The 26415-nt window shown below is 35.4% G+C and overlaps 1 protein-coding gene across 13 annotated transcripts in view; it reads left to right on the forward strand.

Annotated features, from left to right (window-relative positions):
- Nucleotides 1–26415, forward strand: part of Rbp6 (RNA-binding protein 6) — a 208851-nt gene that overhangs the window by 7594 nt on the left and 174842 nt on the right. For all 13 annotated transcript variants that reach the window (XR_015271841.1, XR_015271843.1, XR_015271842.1 and 10 more), the window contains exon 3: nt 13640–13680. Coding sequence is in view for 9 of the 13 variants with exons in the window: in XM_086833449.1 (XP_086689575.1) it covers nt 13640–13680 (41 nt within the window). In the remaining 4 variants the exon portion in view is untranslated. The remainder of the gene's footprint in view (nt 1–13639; nt 13681–26415) is intronic.

The raw sequence follows: 26415 nt of genomic DNA on the forward strand, positions 1-26415 counted from the left end.
CATTGCAATGCATCGACAACTGTCAGTGGAATTGGGATTGCAATTGCACTCGCTGCTCTTTTCATAATTGTCGTTTTGTTTCTCGGTCTCTGTCGTCCGCTTGTAATTGCGGCTTTGTTACGTACCGTAAATTGATTCATTGTATACGCCGTGCTTGGAGCACGGAATGACCCATTCCCAGTGCCAGATCCAGTGCCGTTGGCCCCACGTCCTTCTCCTTGTCATGCAATCGCCAGATATAATTGCTTTCAAATGATTTTGTGCCGTTGTGTGCGCACTTTCATATTGCCCGTAGTTTTGTTTGTTTCCCCGTAAACGTAAACGCAACTGTCATTGTCGTTGTCCGCTGTCCGCTGTCCGCTGTCCGTTGTCCGTTGTCCATATTCCGTGCACCGGTTTGCCATTTTTGGCATATCCGTGCTTTCTGTCCCGGGTGTTTGTATGCCGCCTTTCCCTCCATCCGTTCGGCCAATAAGCTTTCATTTTGTATGCATAATGAGGCCTGCGGCAATTTGACTCTAGGACAGCCATTAGCTTAAAGTGCCAGCTTTGTTTGTTAGCATCACTCCCGGGCGGATTCTGTTTTACGGCCAAACAACAAACACTCATGCAAAAACAATTTCCTCAAAACATCCGTTTGCTAAGTGTTTTTTCAGAGTTGCACAAAAATCAGCTCATTTTGTTTGAATTTTAAATGAAAGTGAGAATGGTAGTTGATGATAAAACAATTGATAAGACATAGGTATACATATTGTATATCTATTATTATTTATCAAAGTTCAAAAAAATATTAACAGATTGGCAAGGCATTTAAAATTCAATTCCCACTTTATTTATTTTTAATTTGTATTGTTTGAAAAGGAGTACAATATATCTAAATGTGTTAAAAAACTATATACCGGGCGGATTCTGTTTTTCAACACCACTCAAACAAAAACAATTTCCTGAATACATCCGTTTCCTAAGTGTTTTGTCAGAGTTGCAAAAAATTAGCTAACTTTCATACATATTTAATGAAAGGGAAAATAATAGTTTAAGTTCAATAAATTAATAGGACATTAAAGCATATTTTTTAAGTATAAGACCTCGTATTATTTGTTTTTAATTATTTGTTAAAGCTTAAAAAATAGTAATATATTAGAAAGGCTTTTAAACTAAAATTTTTGTAATATTTCCATAGGAATAACATCCCCAAAATTATATTTTTTTGTTTACAATCTGATTTTTATTTTATAAAGACAATTTACAGAGTATAATTGTATAAGTTTAAGCATCATATTTACCAGTAAGCAAACATGTCGTATACGCAATGTATATTAATCCTGAAATAAAAATATTAAGTATACGACATGTATGCTTTTCTTCGTACAAAAGCCAAATAACAATTTTTTCATTGTTTTAAATTTTAATTTGAATGCTAATCAATTTCTGTAACTCAAAGTTAAGTTAACGCAAGAACACATTGCGTATTAATCCTGAAATATAAATATTAAGTATACGACCTGTATGCCACACTTTGTACACACGTCAAGCTGAAACTTTTTCTTTTTTATAACATTTAATGTAAATATCTATAAATTTCAATTTCATTTTCAATTAATGTAAACCTTTAAATCATAATCTTTTACTGATTTTTTGCCAAAAAAAAAGCTAGAGTCACATATCTAGCAATTATTAACACTGCTCCCGGTGATCGTTTATTGGCAATACTGCAGGGAATCAACCTGTGATTGTGCAAAAAGTCAACAGTTGTCCGGTTGGCTGGCATAAAAGTCCTTTAAATATGTTAACAAATTGCAAAATATGGTCTCTCAATGGGATTTAAATGCTTGTTGGTGTGTGAGTTATGTTTGGGCTTATGTTTCCATGCATTGTGCGTATGTAAATTTACTCTTTTTGTTTGCAATGAACTTATGTGCACATATACAAGTGTAGCAGTAGTGAGTCGTGGACATGGTACTGGGAAACTATCCACTTAAACCGCAGAAATTGCAAAAACTTTTCTGGATTGACATTATCAAAATTCAATTTACAATCTTCTTGGAGTCTGACACGTTGAAAAAGAAAACTTTTCATTTGCTTTAGTTGCACTTTTAAGTAAACAGTTCGATTAAAACGGAGTGGCAGAGTGGTGTGAGGGGCTGACGGCTATTTGGACGGTATTTCGAGCACAATACTTGGCCTAAAAGTACATTTCTTCCAACACACACACACACACTCTTCGGGAAGTAGCAGCACATGTGTGTGTGTTTATATATTTTCCTTCTCTTTTGAAATCAATGCAAGGCTAAGAAAGTTTTCCCTCTGCTAAATGCAGTCATAACTTTTGGCAGCGGAATAAAAAGTAAACTCTTTTCGGTTAGGAAGTATAAGCCGCCATTAGAAAATGACGTTACGGGATGGGAGTTGTAGGTGGATGCACTTGAAGAAATTTCACATAATTTGGGATTAAATTATAATTATGTTGATTCTGGAAGTCCAAATAACAAGTTTGTTTTATAAGTAAATGTATATAACTAGTAATTTTATTAATATATATTTATTTTCATGGTTTTTAGATGACATTAAATACATAGAATCAATTCTTGGCATTGAAAATTGTTTGTAAATCATTTTTAACTTTAAAAATTACTTGTAAATAATTTGTGCAAGAATTTAGCACAAATATTGACCTGGTGATCTTCTTAAACATGTTATGTAAATGTAATTAAGTGTTTTAAAGTTTTTTTAAACACACAACTATTTCCAATATCCAAATTCAGAATATAAGAGAACACCGTTTAAAGCTTAGAAAAAACCTTTTTTTTTATTATAATTCCCAACTGATGACTACCTAGTGAACAAGTTTTTATTGAAGTCAAATTTTGATATTTTGTTGAATTTGATTTTGTATGAAATATAAAGAAACTTTCCTAGAAATATTAATATTTTATATAAACCTACTTAAGCAATTTACCTACCTAAGCATTAATTATTGCCTATATTTTGTTTCAATACTGGTTTTGATATTTTTGGTGAACTTGGAATATATTGTTCTTTAATATTTTTTTATAAAATAAACAAATATAAACATTTTTGAAATATTAGTGTAAGCATTTTAAGCCTTAATTATTATCTGCACATCCTAAGTTTGAATTTTGCTTTATATAATCTCCCTTCACAATTTTTTTCCTGTGTACCAAACATGATATTGGTCGCCTGTTTGTCGACCCACGCCCAGCTCTGCCACCCCTCTCTCCCCTTCCCCAAACCCCCCCCCTCCCCCCACCATAATAACATCTTTTAAAATCTGGGCGTATGTTATGCAATATAAGACGATAAACGGGTAAAAGAAATGCGAAATAAAGAGGAACGGAACCAAGTGGAACGGACGGAGGAAAGGCAACGCAAAAGTTTTGCTATCTGTATCGCAGACGCGGCCACAATGCATCCTTTGAACCGCAAAGTGCAGCGGGTTACGGCCTCCCGGACCCGCTCAATGCCCCCCTCCCTCCCCCCAACCCTCAGTTGTCCCTCCCTTAAAGCATTCATTATAAATTGCATGTACTGGTAATTGTGTTTGTGTTTGCAGCAGAGTAGAATTGCTTTAAATGAGCCGAGCCGAACGAAGCGTATCCCAATTTAGGCTGTGCCACTGCCCCTCAATCTCATTCCACCCGCAGCTCCCTCGTTGACCCACTGCCACCCACTTCGCCGCCCCCCTTCCCATCGATGCTCCAGACGCAGTTTTTACTTCTTCCCTTTCCTCCCGCTATCTCTGTTGCCTCCTTCATATTTAGCTTTCCGCACGATTAAATCGATGCAACTGTAAAGTTCTTTTTCTATTACGCTTTTTCGTGCACATTCGCATTACGCACACCATCAAGCACACATACGCTTGCACACCCACCCAAGCACACACACACAAACACACTCATTTCACAGTGGAATAATATGCAAATCGTTTTCAGTGCATTTTCATTGTTTGGAAATTGTTTTAGGATTTTCTTTTATAGATTATTCAAAGTTTTTTCATTAAGAAACTTATATTCATTAAGAAGTTCAAGTTGAAGATGACTATAGAATAATAACTATAGTATGTTAATAAGGCATTGTATTTTTTTATTGATAATAATTATTTATGATTTTGTTAGGCTGCGTTGTTTACTGAATTAATCTGAGCTTTTAATATAGTAATAATAATTATTATTTGTAATATAAATATCTTTGGTTATTAAAAAGCATTGTCTTGGGGAAATAATATTTTATGAATAGAAATACGAAAAATTAGGAAAACTAATGTAAAAATGTGAAATGTTAAACAAATTAAATAAAGAATTTATTCAATGCTTGCAACTAATTTATTTTATTTAGTTAGCTTTTCTTATTATAATAAATTGTTAAAATTAATACAAATTGTGACAAAACTCAGTAGTTGCAATACTAAGAAAATTAAAAATTAAAAAGAAAATGTATTAGTAATTTTTATGATTTAATACTTTTTAAAGACACTTTAAAAATATCTTAAATGTGTATTAAATTATTAACAACTCATTTTTAAAAACCTTAAAATACTTAATATATGTTAATTAGCTGTAAATATTTTTATTTTATATATTTTATATATTTAGAATATTCGTTCATCGGTAGCTTAGATTTTAATAGTTGTAATTATTATACTTTAATACCATTAAAAATACGTTTAATAAATGTATCTTTTTTAACTCCCTAAGCTATTAAAATGTGCGTAATTCTCAATTTAAACCACTGTAACTCTAGTTCTGCACTTCTCCCATGGCTATCTCTCTCAGTGGGTGCTACATAAAACATTTGCCGCTGCTGCTCGGCCAACATTTTTAGCCGCCGTTGGCTGGCTTTGTCTGAGGTTCGCTTACCGCTCTGCCCGGCTTCGCTTCTCCGCTCCTCCGCCCTGCTCCCACATTCACATTTCTGCTCTGTTTTGCGTGTTCTCGCTCTACCATATGAACCCCCCACCCCTTTTCCCACTTAACCCCCTAGTGCCCCGTGTGTCGCTTTCACACACTCACCATGGGCCGGGCCTTCGAATGTCTCAGACAATTGTCGACGGCATATTTATGCGACGAGGCCCGGCTCTACATATTTACAACTCGCCGGCTCCAGAATGAAGGCCTCCTACAAACTATTTTTCTTAGTTCTAATTTTGCACAGAAAAAAATGGGAAATTAATTATGATATTTGGAGATTTTTAAGAGTTAATATATACAGAATGATTAAGTAATTTTAAGAGATATAAACCTTGGAGATAAAAGCGAGTTTAATGTTATTTATAATTATATTTATAAGATAAAATAAAAAAATACTACTTATTTTAGGACGTTCTACTATTTTCTTAGTCTAAGAATCATATTTCCCAGTAAGCACACATTGCGTATACGCAATGTGTATTATCAAAAAATTCAAATATTAAGTATACGACATGTATTCTTCTCTTGTTACAAATGACATCCGAAATTTTTGTCCTCTTTTATAAAATTTAATTTAACTATTTATAATTTTTTTTTAACTTAAAGTTAAGTTAAAGTAAGCACTTATTACGTATACGCAATATATATTATCCTAAATTTCAAATATGAAGTATACGAAATGTATGCTTCTCTCCGTACAAAATCCAAATCAAAATTTATTCATGGTTATTAATTTCCATTTAAATATTTTAAAAATTCTTTAACTAAGTTAATGTAACACATTGCTTATACACAATTTTTATTATCCTGAAATCAAAATATTAAGTGTACGACATGTATGCTTCTCTTCGTAAAAAGCCAAATCCAAAAGTGTTTCAGTTTTTTAATATTATTTAAATATTTATCAAATTCTTTAACTTAAAGTTAAGTTAAGGTAAGCACACATTGCGTATTAATTTTTATTATCCTGAAATCAAAATATTAAGTATACGACATGTACTCCTCTCTCCGTATAGATGCCAAAGCGAAATTTGTTCTTTTTTACAAAATTTAATGTAAATATCTATTAACTCAAAGCTAAACTTTAAAAATGAAACCCATTTAGCATTAATATTTGGGACCAGTGTCTCTATGCGACTTGCCTCTCTCGATGCGTTTTAGTTTTTAGTTCTTGTGACCAGCACTATTCCCTCCTCAGCATCTCCCCATGCCCATGCCATGCGATCTCATGCTGAAAAGGTTGAAACCACGAAGCAATTGCAGTCCTTCTGTCCCTTCTGTACCCCCTACTACCTCCCTTTCTGGAAATTCTTATTCCCATTCTTTTTGTTGCTGCTGATGCTACTGTTGGATGTTGGTGCATTTTGATGATGTTGTTGATAGCCATAGCCGCACATGATAGTCATCAGGATAGGGATAGGGATAGGGATAGGGATAGGGATAGGGATAGGGATAGGGATAGGGATAGGGATAGGGATAGGGATAGGGATTTGCCTTTGTTGGGATGTTGCTGCTGCTGCTGTCGCCGCTTCTGTTGCTTTCGGGCTTTGCGGGAGTCAAATTGTCCAGAGGTTTTTGTGGATACTCCCACCGAGCCAAAGGCGGGGGAGGGAAGGCTGAATAATGAAATGTGCATTGGTTTGTAGTCTGGGTCTTAACAGCTTGGAAAAATCGTTTTATAAAAGGTTAAAACTATTACGGAGCTGTTACGGGATGCTAAGGATGTCGGGCAGTTTGTTGTCTGTGTTTATGTCTATCTTTTTGTGTGTGTGTTTCTGGGGAAAGTGTGGCAGGTATTTATGAATTAAAGGATTAAGTGTTTCTCAGAGCTTAAGGGTTTGCTTGGAAAATAAGTAAAGCAAACATTGTTTATTTATAGTAGGAACTTTAAGGTTTAAGTATTATTTTATTACACTTAGTTAATTAAAATAAATATTTAAATGATTTATTTGTATCGTGTTTCTATTTATCTGCTCAGCAACTTCGTATAATGGATTCTAAATTATTAAAAACTTAAACTAGTTATTATAGCTTTCTTTTCTGTTTAAAAATATTTAAAGCTTAAGCTTAGTCCAACTTTAATGTCTGACTTATTTAATAAATTCAGTAGCCGTTGCAGGCGCCACATTGTTGCATAATGCGGACTGTCCGCTTTCAAAATGCCACAACTCGGCACCTTTTGGATAGACTCTCCGCCTAAGTGTGTGAGTTATGTGTGTGTGTGTGTGTGTCTCTTGGCTTGGGTGTGTGTATCTCCATACATGCCCCTCTTGTTGCCCTCTCGACAGGCAACTCCCTTCGGCCGACCCTCCCCCCAACCACCCACCACTTCCCGCTTTGTCGCTGCTCACATAATTTGTCATGTGAAAAATTACTAAAGTTACAAGATCTGCACTTTTATTTCCATGTAAGCGGCAAGTCCACGCAGCGGAGATGATGATGGCGATGGGTAAATGCACAGAAAGAAATTACGGAAAAAAAATTATTAAATAAGTAGATTTTAGTAAAAAAAGAAAATCTCTAAGCTAAGTTAATGTTAAGATTCAGGAACATTAAAGAAAAGAACTTAGAATGCAAAGTTTTGTTTTTAAAATATTTATGTTGTAGCCTCAAATTGAATGCTTCTTCATTCTAAAAGAATACATATATTTAGCACATACTTTTAAGCTTTAAATTCTTTAATTAATGACCAGATTTTTGGAGATATTTTCTCCTTGTGTAGGCGTGACCGAGGGGAGTTCTAAGGGAAGCTGCAAGCCGAACAAGAGGCATGCGTGTGTCACTAAAGGGAAGCGCAGGGTAAGGGAACGGGGGGGAGGATGAGCGACGAGCAGGGGGTAGATGTTTTGCTATTTTCTTTTTTTCTTCTTCTCCTTTTTTTTTTTTGTTACTATTTTGCACATTTTTTCTATTCAACAATGAAGCCACAATAGAAAACGTCAACTAGTGCACAGTGAGTGGTGGAGAGGGGACTCGGTGAGGGGGAGGGAGAGGGGGGCAAAGGCGGCAGAAGAAAGGCCGACAGAGATAGTACTATATGCAAATGTAATGCCGAAGCGAGAGGGCAACACTTGATGTGCACACAAAGTCTGAACGGATTTTGAATGGCAAACAAGCGCCAAACTGCGACAGAGGCAGAGGCAGTGGCAGAGGCGGAGACAGAGGCGGAGACAGCGACTGCAACAGCGGCAGCGGCAGAGCTGGGCGCCAAAACATAAAGCCCAAACCAGGGTAAAGCTAAAGCTAGCTTTTCCAAGCCGGGTCCGGGAAGCGGCTCCATGTACGGGTCTTCAACTGGGACGGACACTGGAAGAAAAGTATTTAGAGAGCCTAAAAAAGATTCATTGTTTCAAATAGATTGCAGAAATCATCTTAAAAATAATAAAAAAACGTTTTAAGAACTTAAAGATAATGTTTTCTAAAAGAAACTATACCAACACGTGTTAAATCTTTAAAATATTGCATATTATTATTAAAATATTTAAAATACATATTTATTCAAAGTTATATTATATAAATTAATATTGTAGTTTAAACTTGATACCTAAAAGTCTTATTTACACTATTGTTTCGGATTCAGATTAATATCATTCTAGTTTATATATAATATATTCATCTAGAATCTTTTTAAAATATATATGTGTTTATTCTTAGTTTTATAAGTTTAATAAATTAATATTGCTCCCTAAGCTTGCTACTTAAAAGTCTTCCTTACACTATTGTCAAACAAAATGTCCTTAGCTGGATTCGTATATCATTAATATCTATATATATTATATATTCAGTTAGAAACTCTTTCAAATATATTTTTTTATTCTTTGTTTTATTAGATAACTGAATAAATATTTTCCGCTAAACTCTAAAAGTTTTTCTTAACTTATTCATAAAAAACTATTCAAACCATTTTCTTATCTCTCAAATATCTCGTCAAGTTAATTTCTCTCAGGTAGTTCTGCAGTATTTTTCCCAATGTACATTGTCAAGATCCCAAACTGACGCCAATCAAGCGCCCCTAATCATGATTTTCGAGGGCACTTTTTCGCTGAGTGTGTGACTGGGACAGGCCGTGAATGGGCGCTGACGACTTTCGCATGAATGGCCCAAGTGGTGGATACTAACGGAGGGGGGAAGGGACACTCACACACACACACACACTAGACTGTTTGGAGGGATCTGTGAGAAGAAAGAGGCAGGGACAGGGGACAGAGGGGGATGGCTATATGGAGAGAGCGAGCGGATAGACAGACGAAGGCCTATAGAAAAGTGACGTGCGCTTTACAATTATTTCGTAATGCAAGCAAATGTGACCGAGCTGAGCAGAGCAGCGAACAAAAAGCGCCAATAGAAGCTAGCTACACTCAGAAAAGTAGGGCTTCTTTCATAGAGCTTATTATATTCAATATAGTATAAGAGAGATTTCATATTTGATTAAACGAAGAAGTTATACTTGTAAATATATTGAAAGAAACTTATTGAAAAAAATTTAATTTAAAATTATTTCTTAAAGTGCACATAACACAAGAGGTTTTGAATTGGTTTCAAAATTAAATTTTAGTTATTTTATGTAACTTTTTATTATAAGGGGAATAGGCTCTAATAGTTTTACTTAAAATTATAGAATAAATGTGTATTTGGTTACAATTAAATTTAATTTATTCCATATTGTATTTGAAAAGAATAGAACCTTTAAATTTTATCTGCACCTAGAGAGGTTTTCTTTAGAACTCCACAAGATCTTAATATTTTAGAAGCTGATTTCTAATTTAAGTTATAAAGGACAATACATTTGTTATAGGTTTATCTTACTAATCTATCATAATTTAATTGAAACTTTCAAATTTCTTGTAGTTATTTTCTAGTTTTTCGCTTATTTTCATTCATTAATTTTATAAACCCATACAAATAGATCAAATCTCTTGCATTTAAGTGGCTAATTCCAAGTCGTATCTGCTTGAAAATCTTATTTTTCATTCCCATTATTAGTATTCTTGTTAAGGATATGCACATAGATTTATTTCTTAGAGTGCAGATTAGAGTTTGCATCTTAGGCTTAGGCACTGGGTGACGAATGCCAGTCGGTGGTTGCACTACTAATCGGACATGTTGCGTTGACTTGTTTATGACTGTGAGCTTAGCACACTCCCTCAACCACACACACACACACACACACACACACACACTGAAAGCTAACCCCGCCCACCAAGAATGAATTGTCTGAGAGGGCGGGCGAACTTGTGGGAAATCTGTAAATAGCTGCGAAAACTGCAAAGCCTGGGGATATGGGAATATATATATATATGTATATATATATAGAGGAGCCCTGGCATGGATCGACTACAAAGGCAAATGTCATCAAAGTTGTGGACCCGCGGGAGAATGAATGAGCCAAGCCCAAGGAACATAAAACAATTGACGAGGGACACCACTGCGTATGCGTAATCTTGTGCAATTTGCACACACTCATACACATAAGCTACCAGTTGAACTCTTTAAATTGCATTTACTGCGTTGACTTTGACACTTTACACTCGTTACCCATTTTTGTGATTTGTTTTTTTATTTTAAATTTTACTATTTTTACTATTTGTATTTTATTTTTGCAATTACGCGACGTCACACAGCTGGACACAGCTAGAGAGCTCCGTGCACAGATTTGCAGTGTGGAACAAGGTCGCATTTATTCGGTGCACTTGCAATTGGTCAGAGGCGGAGGTGGGGCATTTCAAGGGGGGTTGGTGGTCTCTCTCTCTCTCTCTCTCTCTCTCTCTCTCTGTGTGTCATGCTGCGCCGACCGAAGGTCACCTGCAGTGCGTCCCATGCCCACAGACAATGTTGCCAGCGTTTGCTGAATTATTATTATGAAATGAATACAAATATTTGTGGATCAGTCACTCAGACGGCGGCATCATCCTTGAGAGAGGGAGGTTCTTAAGGGGGGGAGGGGAGAGGTGATTCAGTGGCGGGAAAATGCGAGTGACAAAGTGAAAAACCAAAATGTGATGAATGATCTGAGAAATGAAATCGAATTTGAACTCTTAAGTTGCATTGAAATGGGTTTTTAGCATTATATATTCTCCATTTCAAAATTAAGATTTAAATGAACTATAAAACTTTTTTATTTTTTACCAAATTAAACTCTTAATTAAATAAAATGTCATTTGTAAATATGTTTAAGAAGTAATTACTTAAAAATAGGCAAAACATTCGATGAAAGTTGTCATAGTTCTTATTTTCCTAACTAATTAAGAAGGCTAATTTAAAGAAAACTCTGCTGAAAAAGACTTCGAAGAAATCTTTGTATTGCTAGAAACTTTATTTGTATCTCAATCAAGCTTCTTTTTATTTTATTTTTATTTAAAAATCCAGCTTTTAATCTATTCAAAAAACCTTTCCAAAAATGTCCTTTTAAATAGCACATTCAAAGCACTTGGCTTTAACAAATTTCTTTGCCATTTATCAGTTATTTTTCTCTCCACTTTTCCATGAAGATTGATTATTTTGCATGCGAGATACAGATAGAGAGAAGACAGAGGCCCAAATCGAAGCCAGGCGAAGCAACTGGAAAATTCCAAACATTGATTAATGACAAATTGTTTGCCGCCGTCTAACGTCCAAAAAAAAATAAGGAAAAAGTTTCGACTTTCCTGTCGAGCTGCAATTCGAGGCCTATTTTCATCGGAACTGTGCTGGGCTTTGGGCGGAATGTTGGCTTACCTTCTGCGCCCCGGAAAAGCCCCTGGAAAACCCTACCCCCTGCTCTAACTGCTTTTCCCAATGCCCACCTATAACCCGCTGTTGCTGACGCTTCTTCCGTTCTTTGGTTTAGTTTTTCTTTTAGCTTACTTTACGCTTTTGTTGTTGCACATTTTATTAACATTTTCATTTAGTTGTTTGCTCTCTCTCTTTCCCTCTCCTTTATTTCTCTTACTTTTTTTCTGCCTTTCATTGCAATTTGTGTTTCTATGCATTTTTGTGTGTGTTTTACATTCGTTTTCGTGTCGCCAACTGCATTTCGCCACGCCCCTCAACCAAGCCACCGCCCACCGCCCAACGCCCACCCAACCCCAACCCCCTCTTGGCCCGGTCCACTTCCCTTTTATGCCACTGTTGCGCTCTTTTGCAGTTTGTTGAAGTTTTCATAATCATTGTCGTCGTCGCTGCTGCTTTTCCTATAGCCGTGCCGCCGCCTACTTTCGTTTTGGGCACAGCCTTTGCCTTTTGTTTTCCATACGCTTTCCCTGGGGAAAAGCCTATCTCCATTCTCAGCTCAGCTTGTCTCGAAGAGATGGAGCAAAGTTTGCAAGTTTCACATTTGGGAATGATTTAATAGGATTAGATCGCTTAATTAATTTGTTTTCTTCATTATATTGAGAGAGAGTTTGTTCCTAAGTGGTTTTCCTTTGAATTCAAATAGTTATTTTTACTTCCCAAATGAGGGTGTTTCCTTTTATTACAATTTTATTCGTATTTATTAAAATTGAAATGCATTTACTATTTTTAGCTTGGAGATATTTTTCTTATAAGCTTATTATGATTGTAAAATTTGATCTTTAAATTTGTTTCACTAAACCCGTAAAAGTTTCCTTTGAATTAATTTACCAACAAATTAAATGTTTTATTTGTTGATTAATTAAGAACTAAAAGATAACTTTGATAGATTCAGAAAAACAAATTTGAAGATGAAATATGCATTTATAGAATTAATTGCAAAGTTATTTATGGGGTTTATTAGGATAATATTTATTGTCAAAATATATTTAACCTTCCAAATTTATCTTAATCTAAAACCAATAAAAAGTTGTATAAAATAATTGGGGAAAGTGTAATTACAAACTTTTGGATTTCAAAAGTTAAATAAATAATAATTTTTAATTTTTTATTTTGTATGGTTTTACTAAGCACAAAATTAATTACAATTTTACGTTCGAAAGAAACGTTTTCAAACTGAAATTTCTTGAACCTCCAAATTAAACCATTGGAAGCATTAAAATTTATTTAATGTAGTATATCTTTAATAAAAAAATTAATAATTAATACAATTTTATTAATTTATATTATATTAATTTTGTAGTTTAATAAATTAAATTTTTAAGAGCATTTCCCTTGCCTTCTAATTAACGTAAAAGTAACTATCTTTTGGTCTCGTGTTATATAAGCCGTTGCAGTGGCTGGCTGGAAAATGGGTAAGAGGAGGAAAGACGAGACGGGGATAACCTGGGAGTGAGTGGGTGAGATTTCCAGCATGAAAACAATGCCGGGAAAGCGGCTTATTTTCTATGATTTAAATAATGATGAAGACGGCAGGCAGACAACGGCGGACCACCGCAACTGGAACTGCAAGTGCTGCCTCAGCGGATGATGATTGAGATAATAATGATTATTATGATAATGATAATGATGATGAGGTTGGCTAGAATGGAAAATGTGGGGATGATGATGATGATGAGGTAACTAAAGCAACACAGACCTACGACAATGGAAAAGCCACCTTCACCTAAGGTAGAGGAAGTGTCTGGACGCTGGTAACTCTGATAAAAGATCGCTCAGCTCGCTGTTTTGTTTGTTGTTTTCTCCGTCCTGGCCATAACATTTATCTAATTTTTTTCACCCTTTCCCCAAGCTGTTCCTCATTCTCTCTGGCATATACATCAGATATATATATATAGCTAATGCCTCATTTATCTTATACTTCCCCCCTTCTGTTTTCGTTGCAGAAAAATGTTCATTGGCGGCCTCAGTTGGCAGACAAGTCCAGGTGAGTGAAAAACGAGTTAAGTGAAAATTAGTGGAGTTGTGTGAACAAAAAAATTGACTAGGTCTTAATTATAAAGGAGGTCAATTAGCAGGGGATCATATATATCTATGTTTATAGCAATTCTTTGCTAATAGAGCAAGAGGAAATGTATAAAACTTAATGAATTAGTAGGAAAAATATACAAAAAAGTGAAGTATATAAATCAAATGCAATTTTAAACTTAAGGAAACTTAGAAGAAATAATACATTAACTAATAACTAACTTATTTTTAGTAGGGAAAATATGTGGAAGGTGAAAAGCGATTCCAAACTTAAGGAAACTTAGGGGGGAAAACACATTAATTATATTTGTTAATAGAAAGTTCTTTTTTTTCTTAATTTCCATATAATTTTTACCTATTATTTGACTTTTAAATATTCCTTTTATTTGCCTATCTTACCTATCATTGTTGATTTACTTTTGAGGCCTTAAGAAAACCCATAAATAAATTGCAATCTCTACTGCCTGCTGCAAAGTGAATTTCTCAATGTCTTAGGAATATATATACATTTGTTTGTAACTCAATTTTGTATCTCAATTTGAATTGCCATACGAATTGATTTTGGTTCCAGTTTGTGTTTTCTGCAGGCCCAGGCATTGCTTTTTGTTTAAATTGGAAATTGTAATTGATCAAATGCTTGAGATTTGCTCCCGTTTTTATTTATTTTTTTCTCCAACTGAATTTGAATTTCGATGTTGCCTCAATTGTGGAATATACCGATGTACCAGAGATACTGCGGGTCTTGCAATCTTTGTGAGAGACTGCCCCCATTCCTTGCCGCATAGTTTCATTAAGCTAATCAAAAGGCCAGAGCGCTTGGTGGTGCATTCATATTAACCAAATTTGGATGGCACTCGAAAAAAAAGAAGAGATGAAGGTCTCTGGCAAAAGCAGAGATTCCAAGATGCGCTTTTTTTTTTGGGGGGGGGGGGGAGCAACCCAAAGCAAAGCCCTTATATGTAGTATCCGCAGTGAAACATACTTACAACCATATATGTAACCATATAGCAGATATGGCACATTCTCACATATACTATATATCGTTTGCTTTGTGTTTTTGTTTAGCGAATTTGTTGGCTCCGCCCATCATCAGAGTGCCACTCGGCATTACGCTAACATATTATAACCTATAGCGCATATACCCACACTCAAAAACACACACACTCGAAAACACACACTCAAATACACACACTCGCCCATATAGTTTGAAGAGTCAATGCGGTCTTTGGTTTGTCTCTTTATTTTAGCCTTTCTCAATGCTTTCCTTCTTCCCATTGCAAAAGGGGAGGAGGAGCGGGGGCGGTTTCCTGTACCTGTGCCAAAAAATTTTCAAATTTTCAAATGGCTTCTTCAATACCTCACCTCTCTCTCTCTCTCTCTTCCTACCTCTCCCTCTCTCCGAGTGTGTGTTTTTTTGCCCGGCTCTTTTGTTATCTTTTGCCATTTCGGTGTCCAATGTGTGTGTGTTTTTGTGTCTTATTTCTTTTTTAATTTTTATTTTCGCTTCTTGGCAGCCGCCGCCAGTTGGCCCCATGGAGCTGGTAAATTAGGCAAAAGCCAAAGGGTCTAAAAGAACTCACAACGGGCCACCAAAAACCGAGCATTTTCCACCTCCCACACTTTTTGCGCATAAAAAATTGTCTTTTGGCTGAATTCGAGACGAAGCAAAAGTCAATTGGAATGGAAATTGCAGCTGAGAAGATGATGGTCAGAAGGGGAGGGGGAGTGGGGTCCAATGAGTGGCACGTGAGTCAATCACAAAGAGATGGTCCCAAGGGGAGGGAGGGGAGATTTAATGGTGTTTTAAATCTTTTGAAAAATAGGTGAGAGTTTATTTCATTTAAATGTGGGGTGGGGTTCATTTTAAAAAGTTCATAAGTTCAAGAAAATATAATGAAAAATCATTGAACAAAAAGGGAATTAATAGTTATCTACACTTTAGCCTAAGTGGCTGCGATTGAATCTTATGTGTACATTTAGTTTATAGCCTTAAGCTAAACAGTTGGATTATTAATATTTAATAACAATTTTGTAAATAAATAAATTCAGATTTTCTGTTAGTTGCAGGGATGCTGTTTAATTAATTTGCACTTTGAAGTCATTTACAAAAAGTTAATTCAATGATTTTTAACTTCTTTTGCTTAAGAGACTGTACCTTTTTTGTTTACATTAAACTCTAGTTAAAATAAATCAAATAAACAATAACTTAAATGGGTATTAAATAAAAATGTAATAGAGAAAAATAAGGGTTTTCAATGAACCCTTTTTGGACTATTTTCTTTAATGGATTTCTTTTTAGTTTCTTTATTTTATAAACCCTTGCAGTCAGATGCTGGTTAAGAAGAAGCTTAAATTTGAGTTAAATTGATTTCTGAATTAAAATTCATGATTTTTTTTTCTTTAGTTATATGTAGCTTAAAGTTTAATTTGTCAAAAGCAGTGTCGTATAGAAATATCGATAGAATATATAGAAATATCACAAATGCGCATATTTTAAGCTTAGTTATGATCGATTTCCAATTTGTTTTTATAACACAATTGCAAGCTGCAATGCCATATAATATTCGGCTTCCAGAAGTTCGTTTTCTGTCTGGATTTTCTAGTAAAAACTAATGAATTATTTTAATTTTAATTTAAATAAGTCACAAAGTGAAAGAACTCTTCAATCTGATACATAACCTAAATGATCTCCTGAACGTGAATTAAAACAATTTAAAATGTAGAATCAAAGAAATTAAAAAACAATCTATTGTAGAAAGAGACAACAAGTTCAATTCCTAATAGAATTGTATTTTCTGTTTCAATATTTTAATTTCCCTTTAATATTTATGTTTCTCATTTATCTCTCTGTATTTGGTTTCTGTGATGATTTCAATTCAACAGCATTTTGTTTGCTTTGCTTTTGCTTTCTATAAATTAGTTTACATTTATTTTGTTGCATTTTTTTATTCCCCTGAAATATTTTGTGTTTTTTCGTAGTTAATTTCTTAAAAAAACCTGTCAATAAATTCGCTCCCTCTTCTTTTTTTTTGATCCCAGATTCAAAGCAAACAATTCAATTAGCTGCCATTTGAGCGCAAAAGGAAAACGAGCTTTTTTGCCTAAGACCACGCTTAGGGAGATGTTCCTCCTGTTCGTCCTGTTTCTTTCCTGCTTTTTTTTTTCTTGCTCCTGTCATTGCTGCATCTCGCAATTCGTCTTTGCCCCACTGCTTGTCTCTTGGCCATCCCTGTCTTGGCCATCTCTGCAGTTGTATTTGCTGCTCTTGTTGTTGTTGTTTTTGTTGTTGTTGATGATGATGTTGTTGCTGTTGTTGTTGTAGTGTTATTGTTAATGCCGTTGTTGCTGCGGCGCTCTGGCGCTGAACTCAGAAGCCGGAACAGCAGAGCAGAACAGCTCAAGTGGCTTCCACTTCCACTTCCCACTTCCACTCGCGCCAAAAGCTTATGCTTTGGATTTTTCGCAGCTATCGCCACTCGAGCACACAGTCGTAGCCACAGTCGTGGTTAGGTTAATATCATCAAGAAGTCTGAGTGAAGGTAATGAAATTATGCGAGATAAACTTTTGATTTTGGTGGGAAAAAACATTTTTATTTTCAAATGAAAGTAAATCCTTCTAATTTATTTGATATTTATAAATCTCTCTAAAATCACTATACCTTACCTTACGATTCCAACATAATTAATTTGATGGAAAAGTTAATATTTACACTTCAGTTTTATGAAATAAATTTATTTAAATTATTTAAATTTATCGTTTTAAACAATTTGTACATTTTTTTATAAGAGTTTCGAGTTCTTTTAAATATTTTTAATTGAATCAAACTTATATTCTATGTTTAAACGCATTAGAAAATATTATAGCAACCTCATTGGTCCTCAAAAAATAATTTCAGATTATTAAACAGAGCTTCAAATTTTTATCATATCATGTTTTTAAGGGAATACAAATGTTTCAAAATATTGAAAATCCTTAAACATGATTTCGGATAAAGAGATAAATTTTCCATTACATCATGTTTTTAAGGGACTATGTTTAAAATATTGAACTATATATATAATATATATATATTACATATTAAACTTTACAATCTTAATAAATCTCTTAACAAAGAATTCTAAAGCTTCCTAATATTTTGATATAAATTTAGCTCACAATACAAATTAAAGACCAATTAACCCATTTTTACAGATTTTCAAAAATCTGATTTGTATTAAGTTTAAAAATTTTCTAAGCTTGTATCAGATTTCGAAACTTTCGTTTAGCTGTACTATAATTTACTGGAAATTTTTAAATTTCTGGTTTATAGTTGCTATAATTTTACCTTTAACTATATCTACATATGCCCATAGAGCAGAGCCTGGGCCTCCTCCTCCTCCTCCTCCTCCTCCCGCACAGTACACACTCGAAATGTGCTGACAAAGACCTAATCTAGGGCGTCTATAAACATGCGCTCGAGTCTAGCTTGCCAGCGTCTAACGGCATAGTTAGGGCTGCTTTGGACAGGTCGGACTCTCACTGGCGGGATCTGAAGCTGAAGCTGGGCTCTGCGTACGTGTTGATAACTGCACAGATGATGATGATGATGATGAGGATGATGAGGATGATGATGATGGTGGTGGCCACGATGATGACGATGAGGCTGGGAGGCAATAGAAGCATCCGCAATGCAGTGCCGGCAACTGGGCGACACTCGAAAGCGTTTGACTCTCTTAGGTGGGCCAAGATTTTTAATGATTGGCACGATTGTCTTAGCTACTTAATGACGTTCTCGAGGGCTGGCAGCCGCCTCCGATAGGTGCCGCCTTTGTGATGCTTTCGTGTCAACTAGCAAGTCATATATGTATATAACTTAATGAACTTTGCCGTCTGCAAGTCAATTCATCCGGGCGGCGCTCCTTGGAAAATCTCCCAGACGACGTAACGTAATTTAATTTTAATTCTCGAAAGCAGTTTGCTGGAAGTAATTGTATGCATTGAAAACGCATTTCCATTTGCTATCGCCTGCAAACACTCGTCTTCGTCTTCCGACTTTGGTTCAGAGTTTTTGCCCGCCTTCTATATAGGTATTATTCATTTGATATATTCGAGTCTCTCGAATGGCACTCGTTTGGCGATGAAAGGCTTTTTGTTTCTTCCCATGATTTGTGTCATCTTTAACAACATTTTTGAAATACAATACGCTACGCGACCCGCCCAGCTCCACGTTCTTGTTTTTGTTTTTTGTATTCTTGTCTTTCACATATATTTTTTTTTTTGCTATTTTAGCTGTGCGTTCAACTGAAATACTATTTATATATGCACTAAAGATACAGATACAGATACAGATACATTTGCATCTGCAGAACGGTACGGCACATTACTCATGCAACAAATAACCAAATAAAGAGCAGAAACAACAAATACATTTCGGAGAGTGAATTGATCAAAGAAGTTGGAAAGAAGTTGAGCTTTGAGATAGCGAAGCGGGGAATACTCTTCCTTTAAAGTTTTTCATTTGGAAAATTATCTTGGAAAAATACAAAACTGGAATGGTTTTTTAAAAATATATAAAAATTCATATCTATTTAGGATGATTTTAAATTATTTTAAAAAAATATACATACCACTAAAGCTTTTTGCTAAATTGCAGAGCTAAATATTGGTTTATCTGTGAAAAATGTATACATAATCATTATTTTGCTTTACAATTTCAACCATAAGATACAGGAAAACGATTTTCCTTTAATGATTTGTATAGAATCCCTAACAGAAAAGAGTAATTTTTAAAGTTAACTCATTAAAAACTAAGGATAGTTGCCATAGTCTCTCTAAAAACGCGATGAGCAGACCAAAGGAGTTACCCATCTTAAGGACAAAATCAAAGCCTGTATCTTGCATTACAAACTTAATTTAAAAATCACAATACCCTCCCTTAAGAAGGGTATCTTAAAAGAATCCCAACCGTAGACTAAAAGCAAGTAAAAAATCTTTGCATTGCATATCGCTCACATTTCGATGCCGCTTAGCGATAAAAGCGGAACCAGACTCTCTTTCCCTACCCGAGATACTTTGAGCAAATAAATATGCATTTCTCGATTTACCCCAAAACTCGTGTGTCCCTCGCCTTTTATTATTATTATTATTATTGTTTGTTTGTTTGTTTGTTTGTTTGCCAGCTTGTGTCATGCAAATGAAAATGAAGCCAGCTCCAAGGAGAGCTCGAGCTTCTGTTTGCGCCGAGCATTATGGCCTCTGTGTGTGTGCATATCTGGGCTTATTTCTCTCGCCGAGCTTCCTCCTTTTCCACCAAATTGTCCAGGTAAAGTCAATAGATGCCTGGTGAAAAGAGTTCAAAGGGTTTGGGAACAGCAAACAGCAAACAGCGGATTGTTGTCTATCACGTGTCGAGGGTCATGAAAGCAGTGAGTCGTTTTTGTACTGAATGGAAGGAAGATGCCATGATTATGATTCAAACTTATTAAAGAAAGTTTCGTAGATTTTATAAAATGTTTAGATATTATAAGTCACTTTTCAGATATTGTTGTAAAGGGACAACTATATTCTATATTCTATATTCCATATGAGATATTATTAAGAAGGAAATAACTATTTGCTATATTATTTATTATCTACAATTATTTTCTTCAAGTTTTCATTGTTTACCCAATATCTTATGAGATTTAAAAAATAATTCCTTTTTTCTCTATGGTTTATAGTTTAATTTTATAATATTTAAGTATTTATTATTCACTTTTCAATTTTATGTCATGTTTCTGACTATTATTTATAAAGGAAGAACTATTTTTCAATTTCTAAATGTTTCCTAATAGTTAATATTTCCTTCAAGGTTTCATCGTTCATCTAATAAAAAATGTCACCTATGAGATGTGAAATTTGTGAAATATTATGTATAAAGATGTTTAAATATTGAGAAATATTATTTATAAAGAAAGAACCATTTTCAGAATGTTTTCCAATTTATTATTATTTTCTTCAAGGTCTGATTGTTCACTTTAAAATTAAATGTAATGACATGTTAATAGTTTATTATGTATAGAGAAGAAGATATTTTCTATTTTCCATATGATTTATATTCTGATTTTTAATTTATTAATATATTTTTTCAAGTTGTCATTATTAATTTTTGAGTTTAATGTCATGTTATGTGCAAACATTTACTCTTTAATTTAGGAAAAGTTTAAATAACACTAAATAACCACTAAAACTAATAATAACCCAACTTTCAGGCGGTTTCAGCAGCTTTCAAAGCATTCCAACAAATAGTAATGGAAAACCCCTTTCCCAATTAATTGGAAAAGTGCGAAAACCATTTACGCGCACCAATTAAAGTTTCAGTTAACATTCCAAACTAGATTTGACACTCTATTAGAACTCTTCGATTGCGATTGCCTCCCTTTTGGTGCGCAATTCAATCAGGAAACAAATGCTGATGAAAAATATTTTTGCCACAGGTCTTTTTTAAATTCTAAAAATTGTCAAATTTTCAAAAAGGTCGACCCTAGGATATATACATACATATAGACAAAGGGGGCGTGTTTCCCGGGTGGCATTTCACCTTCACTGCAACGCCGTCGTCATCGTCATCGTCGTTGTCGTCGTCGTCGCCTCGTTCGATTTCCTGATTAATTTATGGCAGTCGACGACGGGGAAAGGCAGTTAGCAACAATTTGCCGCAAGCGGCAGTGTCAAATTGAAATATCTCGACGATGGAGCACAGAAAAAACCGGAGGAGAAGAAAATAAAATTGTCAATAAAATAAGTGCCGGACGGTTGCCCATTTTCCACCCATTCCTTAATATATTTCGGAATATAGCCACCTTCTCGCACTCCATTTAAAAACCCATTCCGAGTCGTTTTCTCAATCCGATTCACCCGTCCCCCCCCTTTTCTCTGCTTTCCTTTTCTCTATTCTCAGTCAGTCACTCAGTGCGTCCATCAGTCAAAGTTCAGTGCTTCCCCTTCTTCGCATTGAATTTGCCGTGCAACATTTCCTGTTTCGTTCACAGTCGTTGACTGTCGCCCTCATACTCTGCTTTGTACACAATAAGAAACAAAGGGGTTTAAATTAAGCCAATATTCAATTTTAAATTTTAAATCATTCTTGATCTGTGTCAAATCTGTGAGAATGTTGTCTCAAAATTGGAGAACTGTAGCTTTAATAGCGTTTGAGATATTTGATATTCAAGCAAACTGACGGACAAACGGACAAAAGGACAAACGGACATTCGCTAGATCAACTCCTCTGGTGATGCTGTTAAAAAAAAGAAAAGCCTTTCTGCTTGCTCTGGTTTCTATCGATTGTCTTTAGGTTACAATTCTTTTACTTGTGAAATAACTATAATATCCTTTAAATCTCCCCAAATTTCTCTCAGTGTACTGTTTTTTTTACCCATATCCCCTGGTCTATCTTCGGTGATGTTTTTTCAGCTCGCTTCATATTCTTTTGAATGTGATTATCCTGAGGCTGTGGCCACCGCATCTTGGCTTTGATAGAATGGTTTGTCAGGCACCGAGCGACCGCCACCATCTCTCTCTGCATCTTGGCCTCCGTTTTCGCATCCTTTTGCATTGCATTTAATGTCCTGCCAGTTCCTGGCCAATGGCTTCCCAGCGTTTCTACTACCAATACCTATCTCTCTTACCCTCTCTCTCTGGTCTTCTTCTGTCTCCAGTTTCGCTGTTTTGTTGACTTTGGCACGAGTTTGGTTAAAAAGTTCACACATGCCGCACAACCGGGCTCGTTTTTCAGCCGAACAGCTGCGGTCGGAATAACAGCACTTATGGGCCAAGTTTTAGAGAAAGAGAGAGAGACAGAGATTTTACCAATGTTTTTATTCGAAAGTTTTTTGGTTAAAAATATTGGTTTTAATTAAAGGGGTTATTCTTGGGTAATAATAGCATCAGTTGGGAATACTTTAAAATGGGTTTTTTTTTAACGGTTTTAAACGGCTTCAAATATAATACAAATATTTTATTGAAATCATTATTGAATTTGATTTTGACTAATACAAAAAAAGTCTCTACAAATGAAAAATATATTAATGTAAAAACAACAATTTCGTTACAATTTCGTTAATTAAGATTTTTAAAACTATTTGAATAGTAGTGTACAATTTTTTAAACACTATTTCCTTTGTTTGTTTTGAGATTTCGTTACTGTATTTATAAAGATGTGCTAAACTATTTTAATAGTGTTGTATAATTTTGTTTTAACACTATTTCCTTTTGTTTTCAGTCTCCAGATATTTTGGTTTTGAGATTCGTGGATATCTACCTTGGTTTTTTTAGAAGGACTAATATTATATTATTTATTATGTTATAGAATTCTTTATAGAGTCCTAATAATACCTTATTATATTTTAGTTTTACATTTTGTGCATATTATTCCATTTCGGAAAAACAGCCTCAAACAAATTTAGAAACAATTTAAGGTTTTTAGAATTTGTACTATCGATCGTCTTTTATCAGGATCTGCTTTTCTGAACCTATTTCCTTGACCGCAACTGTGTCCATGTGTGGAAATGTCCTGGTCTTTTGGCCATGTTGTTGCGCCTTTGGCTCTCTCTAGCCCTAGACACGTTTTGTTGTTGTTTCACCCGCTGCACCGCCGACACGGCTCCTTCATCTTTTGCCGCCGACTGCTCCTGTTGGCTATCAACTTTGTGGGGAGGCGTTGCTGGTTTGAATATTTACACAAGTGACACTGAATATATATACACACACACATGTGTGTGTATAGAAGAAGGACTAGGTCTCGTTCTGGTCCTGCCAACAATTAATTAACTTGTACGAAGTATCAAAATGTCGTGTAGCCGTTGGGCACCTAAAACCGACAGATTTTCCGGGGCGTGCAATTTCAAGCCGGCGCGCCTAAGTGCATGCAACGTAGATTTTAAATTAATAAGCAGCCACTAGGACTAGCTCCTTACCTATACATTCATATCTACATACATATAGAGGCAGTAAGGATCCCAGGATCCTCCCGCCGGCTTTCTCCTTCAATTGCAGCCGCATGTGGCGCTTGTCATATGCCATTATTATGGAATGTTCATTCTGGCCCAACTAATAGACAATTTTTTGGCAGCCAAAAACGGAACACGACAATGCAGACAGCGGAATAAAAAAGGACACAGAGCGGGAGAGCGGGGCCCATGTTGAGGTAGGTAGGTGGGAAGGATAAAGGACGAGGCCATGTCGTGACGTTGCCAAGGATTCGCCTCGTGCTCGGGCTTTCGCTCCGTGTGCAGCGGAAGCATTTAAATTAAGGACGACACATTAAAATTATGCAATAACAACAAACTATTATTATTATTATTATAACAGGACAGCCAAGGAGCCAGGCAGGATCTCTGTGTAGGAGGATAATAACTTAAATATATACTATATAGATTAAAGGCCCCCCCTAAAAGGGCGCTTTTCAATTTGCTAAATCTTAATAAGAATATTATGACTCGAGTAAATACTAAACTTTAGCAAACTTTTCACTTACAAGAAAGATTTCCAAAGAGATGAAAAACATTTAATGAGCGCTGTGAATGTCAACACCAAACTTGTGGGAGTTTCTCCTATATATATATATATATATGTGTGTGGGGAAAGGGAGACCCTATTTTCTGGGCTCTTTTCGCTTTTTGTCGGCTCGGGAAGTCATAAGTCGCAACTTTTGTCAAAAAAATAAAAAAGAAAGAGCCTGAAAATAGGCAAAGCAGACGAGCAAATATGCAGTCAGACAGTCGGGCACAAAAGTCGAGGCTCCTGTCCTGTCCTGAGGAGGAGCTGCAGCTCCTCCAGCTCCTTGCCATATATCCTCCGATTCACGTCACACACACTCACCATTCTGGCCGGGTTATCGACTTTATGTGTTTGTTGTTTGGGCCATGCCAGCGGAGTGTCTTTGGGTACCAATTCAATTGCAGACACGGCTCGCCCACACACAAAAAGAAAAGTCACTTACCTGGGATTGTTTTTTACATAACATAATCATAATTCATAGTATTTTAAATTAAATTAAATTAAGAGGAAGAAGATGGTTTTATTAAAACAAAAATTTAAGACTTTATAAGGGTTTTCTTAAGGACTTTTTTCCTTAAACGTATCTAACGTTTTAAATAACGTGTTCTTTGTCTTATAAAATTTATTCCTTACCTTTAACAATACCCCCCCCAAAAATATAATATATTTCCAATAGAAATTCATTTTCTTCACCGTGCAGTCTCTGCAACCTTTATATTGGTTCTGCGGTTTTTCATTTTTCCTTTTTAGAATTCCCCCCCTCCCCAATACTTTTCTTTGCACAACTGCAAGTTTCCTCTGTGTGTTCTCTTCTGGGGAAGTTTGTTTGGTGCCAGGCAATTTGGACACGGCAAAGGTAAATATTCTTATCCTCCGGTGTCCGAGTTCAATAATGAAAGCCACTTGCCGATATCTGGACTCCTGGCAGCTCGCAGTCTCATTAGAAGTTCGCTAGCAAACCCGAACTTCGCACCGAAAACCACTGAACAGCGACAACTTTTGCCTTCATTGTTTCCAGCTCGTTGCTCCTGTGTTCAGGCTTTTCCCCCGGCTTTTCTCGCCATTCTCTTCGTTGCTTTCCTTTGCCATTTTTCGTGCTTCTGCCGGCTGCAGTGGCTCTAAGTGACATTTTCCTCAACGGTTGTTAACCGCTCAGCGCCGTCGCTCACTCCTTCTGCCCGATTTTCCTCATTGCAGTTGGAAATCATGGAATGAGGTTGTGAAGGAGCCACCGCACCATTGTCAGGAGCCTTAGCAGCGCTTCCGTTCGCAGAGCAGTCAAATATATTGCCAACTTCCTGCCTGCCACCAAAGCCAAGCTCCTACTTGATAGGCTTCTCTTGCACACACGGCGAAAACAGAAAAAAAAAATAATAATAAATGTAGGAGACGCCGGCTCAAGCTGTTTTGCTAGCCATAAAGACACTTTAATACACTTACTTTGAAACAGAAATTTATATAGGATAATTATACAAAGTTTAGGGATTACAAATTAAAAGTTTAATTTACTTAAAGCATAAATCCCTAAAATCATTTTCTTATTTAAAAAATATTTAGAATACTATACTTACTTGGAAACTGAAGTGTTTTTAGGATAATTACAAAAAGTTTAAGTATACAACTTTGGACTTAAAAACTTAAAAAAGAAGTTATTATGAAAATAGTAAACAAGTTAATTATCCTAACCATATTTAGAATAATTGGTAAGTTAAATAAGGATTGATTTCCTTTTACAATTTTAATTTTAAGCTTTCTCTTATTAATTTTTCAATTCTGGTCCATAATTTTTCAAATATAAAATGCATTTATTTTAAAGAGTATTCAGTCGTATTAAATCTAACCAAAAGATAGTCAAAACTGTAGAGTCGTCTCCCAGAGACGACATCGATTAAGTTATTACGAAATTGTGCGCTACGTGCCTTCCTAGCTGCTTCACTACCACTTCTGCTAGCTCTTCCTGCACTTCCTATTCCTGCACACATATACACACACACACATATATATATATAAATCTATATGTTCATTTATATATATATATATATAAAGTTGAGCCTTAGTCTAGCCAAAAGCCACCCGCAATCGGCCAGGACCTCACGTAACTGTGCCTGGCTGTATGTGTGTGTGTGTGTGCGAGTCCTGTGTGTGAGTGTGGGCCTTCCATTTTTGCTTTTGGCCTTA

The sequence above is a fragment of the Drosophila serrata genome, unplaced genomic scaffold, assembly GCF_035046125.1.
Source record: "Drosophila serrata isolate PLE 108 unplaced genomic scaffold, ASM3504612v1 contig_272, whole genome shotgun sequence".
Taxonomy (NCBI): domain Eukaryota; kingdom Metazoa; phylum Arthropoda; class Insecta; order Diptera; family Drosophilidae; genus Drosophila; species Drosophila serrata.